Raw genomic sequence first — 12,949 nt, 5'->3', positions numbered from 1 at the left:
TAAGGATTGTATAAGATTAAAAGAAAAGGTCGATAAAGTTATCAGAAATAGTAGAAAACCTGAGGATTGGGAGGATTTTAGAATACAGAAAAGGAGGATGAAGAAACTGATAAAGGGAGAATAGAATATGAATGTAAGCTAGCAAAAAATATAAAAACCGACTGTAAAAGCTTCTATAGGTACGTAAAAAGGAAACGTTTGGCTAAGACAAATGTCCAATACAGGCAGAGTCAGCAGAATGTATAATGGAGAAGAGAGAAATGGCAGAATAGCTAAATGATTACTTTGTGTCAGTCTTCACTGAGGAAGATACAAGAAATCTCTCAGAATTAGAGATCCAAGGGATTAGGGAGAATGAGGAATTGAAGGAAATTATTATTAGTAAGAAGGCTGTATTGGAGAAATTAATGGGACTGAAGATTGTTAAGTCCCCACGACCTGATATTCTACATCCCAGAGTGTTGAAAGAGGTATCTATAGAGATAGTGGATGCATTGGTGATCATCTTCCAAAATTCTATAGATTTTGGAGCAGTTCCTGAAGATTGGAAGATCGCAAATGTCACCCCACTACTTAAGAAGGGAGGGAGAGAGAAAACAGGGAATTACAGACCTGTTAGCCTTGCATCAGTCGTTGGGAAAATGCTAGAATCTATTCTAAAGGATGTGATAAATGGACACTTGGATAATGATGATCTGATTGGGCATAGTCAACATGGATTTATGAATGGGAAATCATGTTTGATGCACCTGTTGAAGTTTTTTGAGGACGTTATTCATAGAATTGATAAAAGGGAGTCGGTGGACATGGTATGCTTGGATTTTCAAAAGGCCTTTGATAAAGTCCCCCATAGGAGGTTGGTTAGCAAAATTAAAGCACATGGGATAGGAAGTGATATACTGGCATGGATTAAGGATTGGTTCACAGGCAGAAAACTGAGAATAGGAATAAACGGGTCATTCTCACGTTGGCAGGCTATGACTGGAGGGGTACCGCAGGGATCAGTGCTTGGACCCCAGTTGTTCACAATATACATCAATGAGTTTGATGTGGGGACCAAATGTAGATTTTCCAAGTTCGCAGATGACACAAAACTAGGTGGGAATGTGTATTGTGAGGAAGATGCAAAGCGGCTTGAAGGGAATTTGGAAAGACAAGTGGGCAAGAACGTGGCAGATGGAATATAATGTGGAAAAATGTGAGGTTATCCACTTTGGTGAGGAACAAATGTGCAGAGTATTTCCTAAATGTTAAGAGATTAGAAAGTGTAGATGTCCAAAGGGACCTGGGTATCCTTGTCAATAAGTCACTGAAAGCTAACGTGCAGGTGCAGCAAGCAATTAAGAAGGCTATTGGTATGTTAGCCTTTATCACAAGAGGATTTGAGTACAGGAGTAGTGAAGTCTTGCTTCAATTGTATAGAACCTGGTTAGACCGCACCTGGAGTACAGTGCGCAGTTTTGGTCCCCTTACCTTAGGAAGAATATTATTGCCATAGAGGGAGTGCAGCAAAGGTTCACCAGACTTGTTCCCGGGATAGCGGGATCTCTATGAAGAGAGATTGGGGAAACTGGGCATGTATTCTCTAGTTTTGAAGAATGAGAGGTGATCTGAATGAAACCTACAAAATACCTAGAGGAATAGACAGGGTAAATGCAGGTGTTTCCCCTGGTTGGGGAGTCTAGAATCAGGGGACGCAATTTCAAAATAAGGGGGAAGCCACTTAGGACAGAGATGAGGAGAAATTTCTTTGCTCAGAGGGTTGTGAATCTTTGGAATTCTCTACCCCAGAGGCTGTGTGGGGAAGCGGAGTATGGTTAAAGCAGAGATTGACAGATTTCTAAATACAAATGACAAAAGGGGATATGAGGATAGTGTGGGTAAAAAGGCACTGAAGTGGATGATCAGCCATGATCGTATTGAATAGAGGAGCAGGCTCGATGAGCTGAATGGCCTACTCCTGTTCCTAAGTCAGGATGGTGTGTGGCTTGGAGGGGAACTTGCAGGTGGCGGTGTTCCCTTGCATCTGTTGCCCTTGTCCCTCAAAGCAGTAGAGGACGCGGGTTTGGAAGGTGCTAACGAGCCTTGGTGCGTTGCTGCAGTGCATCTTGTAAATGGTACACACCGCTCCCACTGTACATTGGTAGTGGAGGGAGTGCATGTTTGTGGATGGGGTGCCAATCAAGCGAGCTGCTTTGTCCTGGATGGTGTTGAGCTTTTTGAGTGTTGTTACCCACCCAGGCAAGTGGAGAGTACTCCATCACACTCCTGACTTGTGTTTTGTAAATGGTGGACAGGCTTTGGGGAGTCAGGAGGTGAATATGCTCACCACAGGATTCCTAGCCTCTGACCTGCTCTTGTAGCCATGGTATTTATACGGCTACTCCAGTTCAGTTTCTGGTCAATGATAACCCCCAGGATGTTGATAATGGGGGATTCAGGTATCGTAATGCCATTGAATGTCAAGGGGAGATGGTTAGATTCTCTTTTGTTTGAGATAGTCATTGCCTGGCACTTGTGTGGCGTGAGTGAAAAGACGGTACAAAGCAGAACTGTATTAGCTACGGGCAAAGTGTGAATGAGAATGAATGTGTAAATGTGTTCTAACATTTTTCATCTCGTTTTTTTTTCCTCCACTCTTTGTACTGAAACGCATTTAAAACTGGCATTTCATTCCTCCAAGAATGGAGGTGTCAGAAAGTGATTCCATTTTTTGTTGAATATTTTTTGATGATTTATATTTAAATTGTGGAAGTAGATTCTTTTTTTTTTGGAAGGTTGAAGATTTTATAAATACTGGACTGTGCTTTTTTTACTGGGGTCATTGAAAGGACACCAAGAGGTCTGGTTTGAAAACAACTTTTACTTGAAGTCACCTGTATTCAGATAAATACTCAGCCGGGTATTTTTTGACTTATGGGGAGATGTTTACAGGGAAGTGACAGGTCAAGATTTATAGAGGTCAGGACTCTTGAGATATTGTTTTAGTTTTGTTTTCGACAGTGTATTGGGATGTGAACTGTTTTGAAGACAGTTGGTGTTTTGCCTGCCAAGGAGAAAGAGCCACACCCCCCCCCCCCCCCCCTCCACCAGCTCATCTTTCCTGCACCTCTCTAACAAACCCTGAGAGGTCCAGTGTGTCAATTCATCTCTTTCCTTCTGTCACAGAGAAACCCTGTGTATCGAATGGGTGGGAACTAAAACCCTTAATGCTGCATTTCTCCTGAGACGGTGCAAAAACCTGCCAAATAAATTCTCGATGCCATCTGAATGAATTGCTCCAGAAAAGGATCCCAGAGACCCGCAACCACATACCCAGACCTCAGACCAAAAAAAAAGGGACATCTTACATCTTTCCATATCTTCACTTTGCTTCTTCCAGAATTAGCAAGTATTTGGCCAAAGTAATTTTCTTTGTCTTTTTTTGGTAACAGATCTCTAAAGAGAAAATCTCTTAATTTTTGGTTAACCAGTGTGTGTGTTTGTGTGGTGGGGGGGGAGTTAAGATAAAAAGGGAACTTTCATATTTCAATCAGTGTGTTAGTGCTCTGTTTCATTACTGGTTAAGTCTAGTTTTATAATAAACTGATAATTTTGTTGTTTATTAAAGAAACCTGGTTGGTGTATTTTATTCAGGGATACAAAAAGTAGAGTATATGATTGACCACATCGGTGTTGGGTAAACATTTAAATATATTTTGTGACCTGTGGAGAAGTGGAACTAGAAAAGACAGTGCACTCCTCCCGCCTCAGTCGTAACAATCCTACAAACAAAATAGGCAGTCAATTCAAAAGGAACTAAAAACAAATCCCTGTACATTGTACATTCGCTACAATAGCAATCACTGCAAGACCGCACAAAAAGATGTGCTCAATGATATAATACTTAGAATTAGAAACCAATTCTGAAGAATGGCACAAAGGCGAGGCATATAAACATTTTACACATGCAATATGGTAACAAAGGCCATGGAAAATAAAATAACACGTTTAACACATTCATCCGAAAATTTTCAAAACATATATGTAACCAAGGGATGCTTCTTTGAATGCTGAAATTATACACCTCCTTGCAGTCAATAATTGAGCAGGATATGCAAAGACCTGGGAGCAACTTGTGTACTTAGCCAGAAACCAGTACATACATTGTGGAAAAACCTGTTAATTTTTTTTAAATACCGGAATATATGAAGTAGTATACCACTTTTAAATTAGAATATTTAATTGTTTCCTTTAAGGATCTGATTAGAATATTCAGAAAAAAATATTCATATTTGCAAATTAGAACTGTCTTCTTATTTTGTTAACTATGTCCTGGAATTGCCTCGGAGCTGCTCCTGTTCACCTGTTGTATCTTTGTCAGAAGTTGTAAACGGGGTTTCTGTCGCACCTCTGGGAATGAACTGAAACGAAGCGGGAACGGCTCAAAGGAAAGCTCAGGCCCATGTAAACTTTATTTGGTAATAAAGACTTATGCTAAATTAGATCTGGTTAACTATGCATAAGCTGCTGTAAATGTTTATATATTAAATTTGATGTTTTGATTTTAGATTTTCGGAAAGCTTTCTCAAATAATAAATGAAACTGAACTAAAAATTCAGGAATGGAGAGTTGAACACTGGACTGATTAAGAATCTAATTAGAAATTAGGAAACAGCATACTCAGACCAGGTGTAACATAGACCAAGATTATGCATTAAAGGGAATCCCCAAAACTTTCAGTGTTTCAACCCCTGTTGTTTCGAAACTACATCAATGATATGAATACAAAACCATCTGTACAATGACCAAATTTGCTTGCAATACAAATATAGGGAGAAATAAGAAGATTTTCTATGCTTCGATTTCATTCACTTCAGTGGATTACCCAATTATATTTATGTGGGTTGCACTATATGTATATTAAAAAGAATCCAGAAAACAGCAAAATGTCAAGGCAAAGGGAATGCGGTTTGAGGAGAACTTTGTGAATAGATCCTAGGATTTACATGTTGTTAATTTTATTGAAGCACATTAAGCTTCTAATGGCATCTCCTCCAATGCCCAAAAGGCCAACTCAGGGTTCCATTTTTGCCCTCTGTTCTTCATATGCAACCTCTCAACATCATCATCTGAAGAATGAGGTAAGCTTTTGCATCTACAATAACAACTTGTATTTATATGGCAGCTTTAACCTAATAAATGTCTCAAAGCATTTTACAAGTGTTATCAAAACAAAATTTGACACCAAAATATATTTCCAAATTTGCTGATGACACAAAACTAGGTGGGAATGTAAGTTGTGAGGAGGATGCAAGGTGGCTTCAAGGGGATTTGGATAAGCTAAGTGAATGGGCAAGAACATAGTAGATGGAATGCAATGTAAATAAGTGTGAAGTTATCCACTTTGGTAGAACAAACAGAAAGGCAGAGTATTAAATGGTGAGAGGTTGGAAAATGTTGATGTCCAAAGGGACCCGGGTGTCCTTGTTCATGAGTCACTAAAAGCTAGAATGCAGGTGCAGCAAGCAATTAGGAAGGCAAATGGTATGTTGGCCTTCAATGCAAGGGGATTTGAGTACAGGAGTAAAGATGTCTTGCTGCAATTGTGTGCAGCCTTGGTGAGACCACACCTGGAGTTGTGTGTACAGTTTTGGTCTCCTTATCTAAGGAAGGATATACTGTCATAGAGGGAGTGCAACAGAGGTTCACCAGACTAATCCCTGGGATGGCAGGATTGTCTTATGAGGAGAGACTGCAGAAACTGGGCCTGTATTCTCTCGGGTTTCAAAAAATGAGGTGATCTCATTGAAACTTACAGAATTCTTACAGGACGTGACAGGGTAAATATGGATAGGATGTTTCCTCTGGCTGGTGAGTCTAGAACCAGGAGTATGGTCTCAGAATAAGGCACAGGCCATTTAAGACTGAGATAAGGAGGAATTTCTTGACTCAGAGGGTGGCGAATCTTGGAATTCTCCATCCCAAAGGGCTGCAGAAGCTCACATTGAGCATGTTCAAGGCCGAAATCGACAAATTTCTGGATTCTAATGACATCAAGGGATATGGGGATACTGGGGAAAAATAGTGTAGATGTAGATGATCAGCCATGTTTTGTTGAATGGCAGAGCAAGCTCGACAGGCTGAATGGCCTACTCCTGCTCCTATTTCCTATGATCCTATGAAGCCACATAAGATATTCAGGCAGATGCCTAAAATTTGATCAAAGAGGCAGATTTTAAGGAGCAACTTAAAGGAGGAAAGAGAAGTAGAGAGGCACAGAGATTTAGGAAGGGAATTCCAAAGTTTAGGGCTCTGGCAGCTGAAGGCACAGCCACCAATGGTGGAACGATTATAATCGTGAATGCTCAAGAAGCAAGAATTGGCAGAGTGCAGGGATCTCAGACGGCTATAAGGCTGGAGGAGATCCTATTTCTTATGTTTTTCTTTCGTTATCCATCTCATCAACAGCAACATCAACAACAGCTTGTATTATATATAGTGCCTTTAAATAATAAAACATCCTAAGGCACTTCACAGGAGCGCAATAAAGCAAATTTTGACACTGAGCCAAGTAAGGAGATTTAGGGCAGATCACCAATAGCTTGGTCAAAGAGCTAAGTTTTAAGCAACGTCCTAAAGGAGGAAAGAAAGGTACAGAGAGAGAGAGGTTTAGGGAGGGAATTCCAGAGCATCAGGCTTTGGCAGCTGAAAGCATGGCCACCAATGGTGGAACAGTTAAAATTGGGGACGCCCAAGAGGCCAGAATTAGATGAGCGCAGATATCTTGGGGGTTTGTGGGGCTGGAGGAGATGGTAGAAATAAGGATGAGTGAGGCCAAGAAGGGATTTGAAAACAAGGATGAGAATTTTAAAATCGGGGCATTCCTTAACCGGGAGCCTATGTAGGTCAGCAAGCACAGGAGTGATGGGTGAACGGGATTTAGTGCAATTAAGGACACGGGCAGCAACGTTTTGGATGACCTCAAGTTTACTGAGTGCATTGGAATAGGCAAGTCGAGGTAACAAATGCATGGATGAACTGAGGCAGTGGTGGAGCCAGGCAACTTAATGAACGTGGAAACAGACAGTCTTGGTGATGACGTGGATATATGTTGTCGGAAGCCCATCTGGAGGTCAAACACCAAGGTTGCGAACAGTCTGGTTCAGCCTCAGACAAGTGCCAGCGAAAGGGATGGAGTTTACAGTGGGGATTGAAGCCAACAGACAATGCTTTAGTCTTCCCAATACTTAATTGGAGGAAATTTCTGCTCATCTAGTACTGGATGTCGAATAAGCAGTCTGATAATTTAATGACAGTGGAAAAATCGCGAGACGGGGTGGTGAGGTACATCTTGGTGCTATCAGCACACATGTGGAAACTGATGTTGTGCTTTCAGATAATGTTGGCGAGGGAAAGCATATAGATGAGAAATAGGATACATCCTTCAGGGACACAAGAGGTGGCGGTGTAGGAGCAGGAAGACAAGCCATTGCAAGTGATTCTCTGGCTATGACTAGATAGATAAGAAAGGAACCAAAACCTGAATCTGCTCCTGCACCGTTACCTCTGGAGTTTCCAAGGATCTGTCTTGGCCCCCTCCTATTTCACATCGACCTGTTGCCTTTCAGCGATATCATCTGAAAAACACCTCAGGTTCTACATGCACCCTGACAGCACCCAGCTCTACATCACTAACACCTCTCTTAACCCCTCCACCACCTCTGATTTGTCCACTATTTATTGGGAAGACAGAAGCTATGCCTTCAGTCCCCAGCACCAAGTTCATTCCCTATCCACCGACTCAAGCTCTCTCTATAGCCACTGTCCAGACTGACTGGAACCTTGCTGTCCTATTTGACCCCGAGCTTGGCTTCCGCCCCTAAATCCTCTCAAATCACCAAGACTGCTTACTTCTACCTCTCTAACATTGCCCATCTCTGTCTCTGATGAAACCCTCATCCATGTCTTTGTCATTTCTAAGCTTGACTATTCCAATGCTTTCCTGGCCCAGCTTCCACATTGCACTCTCTGTAAACTTCAGTTCATCCAAAACTCTCTGCCTGTACCCCATCCAAAACCCTCTGCCCACTCTCCATACTCTAATTCATATCAAGTCCCGTTCACCCATCACCACTGTGCTACCTGACCTACATTGGCTCCCAGCATTTTAAAATTCTCATCCTTGTTTTCCAATCCTCCCGTGGCCTCACCCTATCTCTGACATATCCTCCAGACCTACAACCCTCCACTGCCCCTGCAATTCTGAACTCTTGCACATCCCCGATTTTCATCACTCCACCATTAGTAGCCGTGCTTTCAGCTGCCTATGTCCCAAGCTCTGGAATTGCCTCCCTAATCCTCTCCACATCTTCACTTCTCTCTCCTACTTTTAAGACACTCCTTAAAACCTCTATCTTTGACCACCTGGCCTAACTTTTCCTTACGTGGCTCATATCAAATTTTGCTTGGTAATGCTCCTGAGAGGTCTTAGGTCGTTTTACTATGTTAAAGGTGCTATAATATTGCAAATTGCTGTTGTTCATCATTTCAAACGATGTTTTTTTCCAATGGCTCTCCATCCTCGAGAAAGCCAACCAAGATCTTTACCTTCATCACCCTATCACCCTGCAATGTATTAAATCAAAGCAATCAGTCACAATTAATTCTGAAACCCTGATTCATTAACTTATTGATTAAGTTACATTATTGATTAATTAGCCAATGCATAAGTTTAAATATTTAGTTCATTTGTAATCTGCTATGGTCAACAAGCGTGGCCATCTGTGTCATTGTGTTAAATGAGGTATTACAAGCTCCAAGTAACCCTTTGTTAGTTTAAGACTGGGAAGCCTACACGGGCAACATGAATCAGATAGTATCTCTTCAGAATGAATGAAGTTCTGTACAGAGGAGACAGTATTTCAGTCAATGTGCCTGGGACCTTGGACAGCATGAGTGCTCCTTTGTCCATGTTGCCCAGGTTTCTTATCTCAATACGAAGTCATAATTAAAAACCTATCTGATTAGGCTAGTAACAGCTAGAGCCAATTACAAGGCCAGCTTGCCTCTGACTGCCAAGGCTTCCCTCACTGCCTTCAAAACTCTGAGATCTTTTTCTATGACTGTGCTAATCCTTCTTTTCCCTTTCTCCCTTTTGCTCCGTTCACTCATCACACACCACTCTGTAAAACACTCAGTTAGCATGTGTAGTGTAGATAAGGTAGACCAAGATCATCACCACAAAAAAGTAGGAAATCAGGGATATATGGAAATGAGTGTAAATCTGGCAGCTTAGGTGCCACTGTCAGCCTCCACCCCCAACTTTACAGTGTTCATATTTCTTTTGACCTGGAGTAAGCACGATGCATAAAGTGATGCCTCATTTCAGAGCTTACTATATTTGTTCTGACTCATTTCCTACGCTGCATTTTCTTTCGATTTTATCAATTTTGAAATGTTATTTTATAAAAACATATACAAATGTGGTATTTTCACCTGCTAAGGGATGGCATATCATTGTTTATTAACTGTCACTACATCTCTATTTTATCCAAACTATTTTGTGACCATGGTAAAATAGGCCATTTTATACCAAAACAGAGTTTGCCATTCCAGATCAAATACCAGCAAAGTTGCCCACAATGTACAGGGCAATGCAGCTTAGGCATTCCATAGCAAATGCTTTAACACTCCCAGCCCCAATCCCAAGTCACTTACTCACTTACCTTGAAAATTTGCTAGGCCCTTCTCCATCTTCATCGTCAAATTCCAGTCTAAGGAAAAATATATTGCAATCAAAACTTTCGATCTATTAAAGTAATAAAAACAGAGCAAAGACTCATAACCTATCTAATCACCAGATATTGACTAGGTGAATAAAATTATCCTTTCATACCATCAATCTTCTGCCATTTCTCACGACACAATTTCAGTCATGTGGGGGTAAATGGTCTCTCGATTTGAAACTTATACATCAGCTAGCATGACATATATTTTGAATTGGTTAAAAACCATGAAATATATCAGTAAACTATAAAACTAGAAACAAATGCAATATTTATTACAGGAGAGCTATTTTGAAGTCATTCAGTAGTTGACTAACTCTTGCACATCCATGATAGTACCCTCATTTGTAACAATATCAATTTTTTTTAAATGTGTTCATGGAATATGAGAATTGCTGGCAAGCCCAGCATTTATTGCCCATTCCTAACTGCCCTCGAGAAGGTGGTGATGAGCCGTCTTCTTCAATCGTTGCAATCCATGTGGCATAGGTACATCCAGTGTTGTTACGGATGGAGTTCCAGGATTTTGACCCAGCGATAATGAAGGAATGGGAATATAGTTTCCAACTCAGGATGGTGTGAGACTTGGAAGGGAATTTGCAAGTGGTGGCGTTCCCACGCACCTGCTGTCCTTGTTCTTCCAAGTGGTAAGGGCCACTGGTTTGGAAGATGCTGTCGAAGGAGCCTTGGCGAATTGGTGCAGTGCATGTTATAGGTAGTAAACACTGCTGCACTGTGTACTGGTGGCGGAGGGAGTGAGTGTTTAAGGTGGTGGATGGGGTGCCACTCAGGCAAGCTACTTTGCTGTGGATGGTGTTGAGATTCTTGAGTATTGTTAGAGCTGCACTCATCCAGGCAAGTGGAGAGTATTCCATCACACTCTTGACTTATGCCTTGGAGATTGCAAGCAGGCTATGGGGAGTCAGGAGGTGAGTTACTCACCACAGATTTTACAGCTACTATCCTGCTTTCATATCCACAGTATTTAGATGGCTGCTCCAGTTAAGTTTCTGGTCAATGGGTACCCTGAGAATGTTGCTGGTTGGGGACTCAGCAATGATACTACCGTAGACTGTCAAGGGGAAATGGTGGGATTCTATCTTGTTGGAGATGGGCATTGACAGGCACTTGAGTGGTACATTTGTTATGTGACACTTAGCAGCCCAAGCCTAAATTTTTTTTTAAATTTATTCAAGGGATGTGGGTGTCACTGGCTATGCCAGCATTTATTGCCCATCCCTAATTGCCCTCGAGAAGGTAGTGGTGAGCTGCCTTCTTGAACCGCTGCAGTCCATGTGAGGTAGGTACATGCACAGTGCCGTTAGGAAGCGAGTTCCAGGATTTTGACCCAGCGACAGTGAAGGAATGGTGATATAGTTACAAGTCAGGATGGTGTGTGACATGGACGGGAACTTGCAGGTGGTGATGTTCCCATGCATCTGCTGCTCTTGTCCTTTGAGATGGTCGAGGTCGCGGGTTTGGAAGGTGTTGTCAAAGGAGCCTTGGTGCGTTGCTGCAGTGCATCTTGTAGATGGTACACACTGCTGCCACTGTGCGTCGGTGGTGGAGGGAGTGAATGTTTGTGGATGGTGTGCCAATCAAGCGGGCTGCTTTGTTCTGGATGGTATCGAGCTTCTTGAGTGCTGGAGCTGCACCCATTCAGACAAGTGGAGAGTATTCCATCACACTCCTAACTTGTGCCTTGTAGATGGTGGACAGGCTTTGGGGAGTCAGGAGGTGAGTTACTCGCCACAGGATTCCTAGCCTCTGACCTGCTCTTGTAGCCACGGTATTTACATGACTACTCCAGTTCAGTTTCTGGTCAATGGTAATCCCTAGGATGTTGATAGTAGGGGATTCATCGATGGTAATGCCATTGAATGTCATGGGGAGATGGTTAGATTCTTTCTTGTTGGAGATGGTCAATGCCTGGCACTTGTGTGGCGCAAATGTTACTTGCCACTTATCAGCCCAAGCCTGGATATTGTCCAGGTCTTGCTGCATTTCTACACGGACTGCTTCAGTATTTGAGGAGTTGCAAATGGTGCGGAACACTGTGCAATCATCAGCGAACATCCCCACTTCTGACCTTACGATTGAAGGAACATCATTGATGAAGCTGAAGATGGTTGTGCCTAGGACACTACCCTGAGGAACTCCTGCAGTGATGTCCTGGAGCTCAGATGATTGACCTCCAACAACCACAGCCATCTTCTTTTGTGCTCGGTATGACTCCAACCAGCAGAGAGTTTTCCCCCTGATTCCCATTGACTCCAGTTTTGCTAGAGCTCCTTGATGCCATACTCGGTCAAATGCTGCCTTGATGTCAACAGCAGTCACTCTCACCTCACCTCTTGAGTTCAGCTCTTCTGTCCATGTTTGAACCAAGGCTGTAATGAGGTCAGGAGCTGAGTGGCCCTGGCGGAACCCAAACTTAGCATCATGAGCAGGTTATTGCTAAGCAAGTGCCACTTGATGGCACTGTTGATGACACTTTCCATCACTTTACTGATGATTGAGAGTGGACTGATGGGGCGGTAATAGACCGGATTGGACTTGTCCTGCTTTTTGTGTACAGGACATACCTGGGCAATTTTCCACATTGCCGGGTCGATGCCAGTGTTGTAGCTATATTGGAACAGCTAGGCTAGGGGTGCAACTAGTTCTGGAGCACAGTTCTTCAGTACTATTGCCGGAATATTGTCAGGACCCATAGCCTTTGCAGTATCCAGTGCCTTCAGTCGTTTCTTGATATCACGCGGAGTAAATCAAATTGGCTGAAGTCTGGCATCTGTAATGCTGAGGACGTCAGGAGGGGGCCGAGATAGATCATCAACTCGGCATTTCTGGCTGAACCACCTCCTCCAGTTAGTTGTTTAATTGTCCACCACCATTCACAACTGGATGTGGCAGGACTGCAGAGCTCAGATCTGATCTGTTGGTTATGGGATCGCTTAGCTCCGTCTATTGCATGCTGCTTATGCAGTTTGGCATGCAAGTAGTCCTGGGTTGAGCTTCACCATTTTCAGCTCATTTTCAGGTATGCCTGGTGCTGCTCCTGGCATGCCCTCCTGCACTCTTCATTGAACCAGGGTTGGTCTCCTGGCTTGATGGTAATGGTAGAGTGGCGAATATGCTGGGCCATGAGATTACAGATTGTGGTTGAGTACAATTCTGCTGCT

At 42.6% G+C, this 12,949-nt stretch overlaps 1 protein-coding gene across 5 annotated transcripts in view; it reads right to left on the bottom strand.

The window, feature by feature from the left end:
• arnt2 (aryl-hydrocarbon receptor nuclear translocator 2) overlaps positions 1–12,949 on the bottom strand; it is a 503,920-nt gene that overhangs the window by 452,225 nt on the left and 38,746 nt on the right. For all 5 annotated transcript variants that reach the window (XM_068017713.1, XM_068017714.1, XM_068017715.1 and 2 more), the window contains exon 2: positions 9,708–9,755. In XM_068017713.1, coding sequence (XP_067873814.1) covers positions 9,708–9,755 — 48 coding nt within the window. The remainder of the gene's footprint in view (positions 1–9,707; positions 9,756–12,949) is intronic.

The sequence above is a fragment of the Heterodontus francisci genome, chromosome 38, assembly GCF_036365525.1.
Source record: "Heterodontus francisci isolate sHetFra1 chromosome 38, sHetFra1.hap1, whole genome shotgun sequence".
Taxonomy (NCBI): domain Eukaryota; kingdom Metazoa; phylum Chordata; class Chondrichthyes; order Heterodontiformes; family Heterodontidae; genus Heterodontus; species Heterodontus francisci.
The sequence above is the reverse complement of the archived record's forward strand: the minus strand, read 5'-3'. Positions and strand labels throughout refer to the sequence as shown.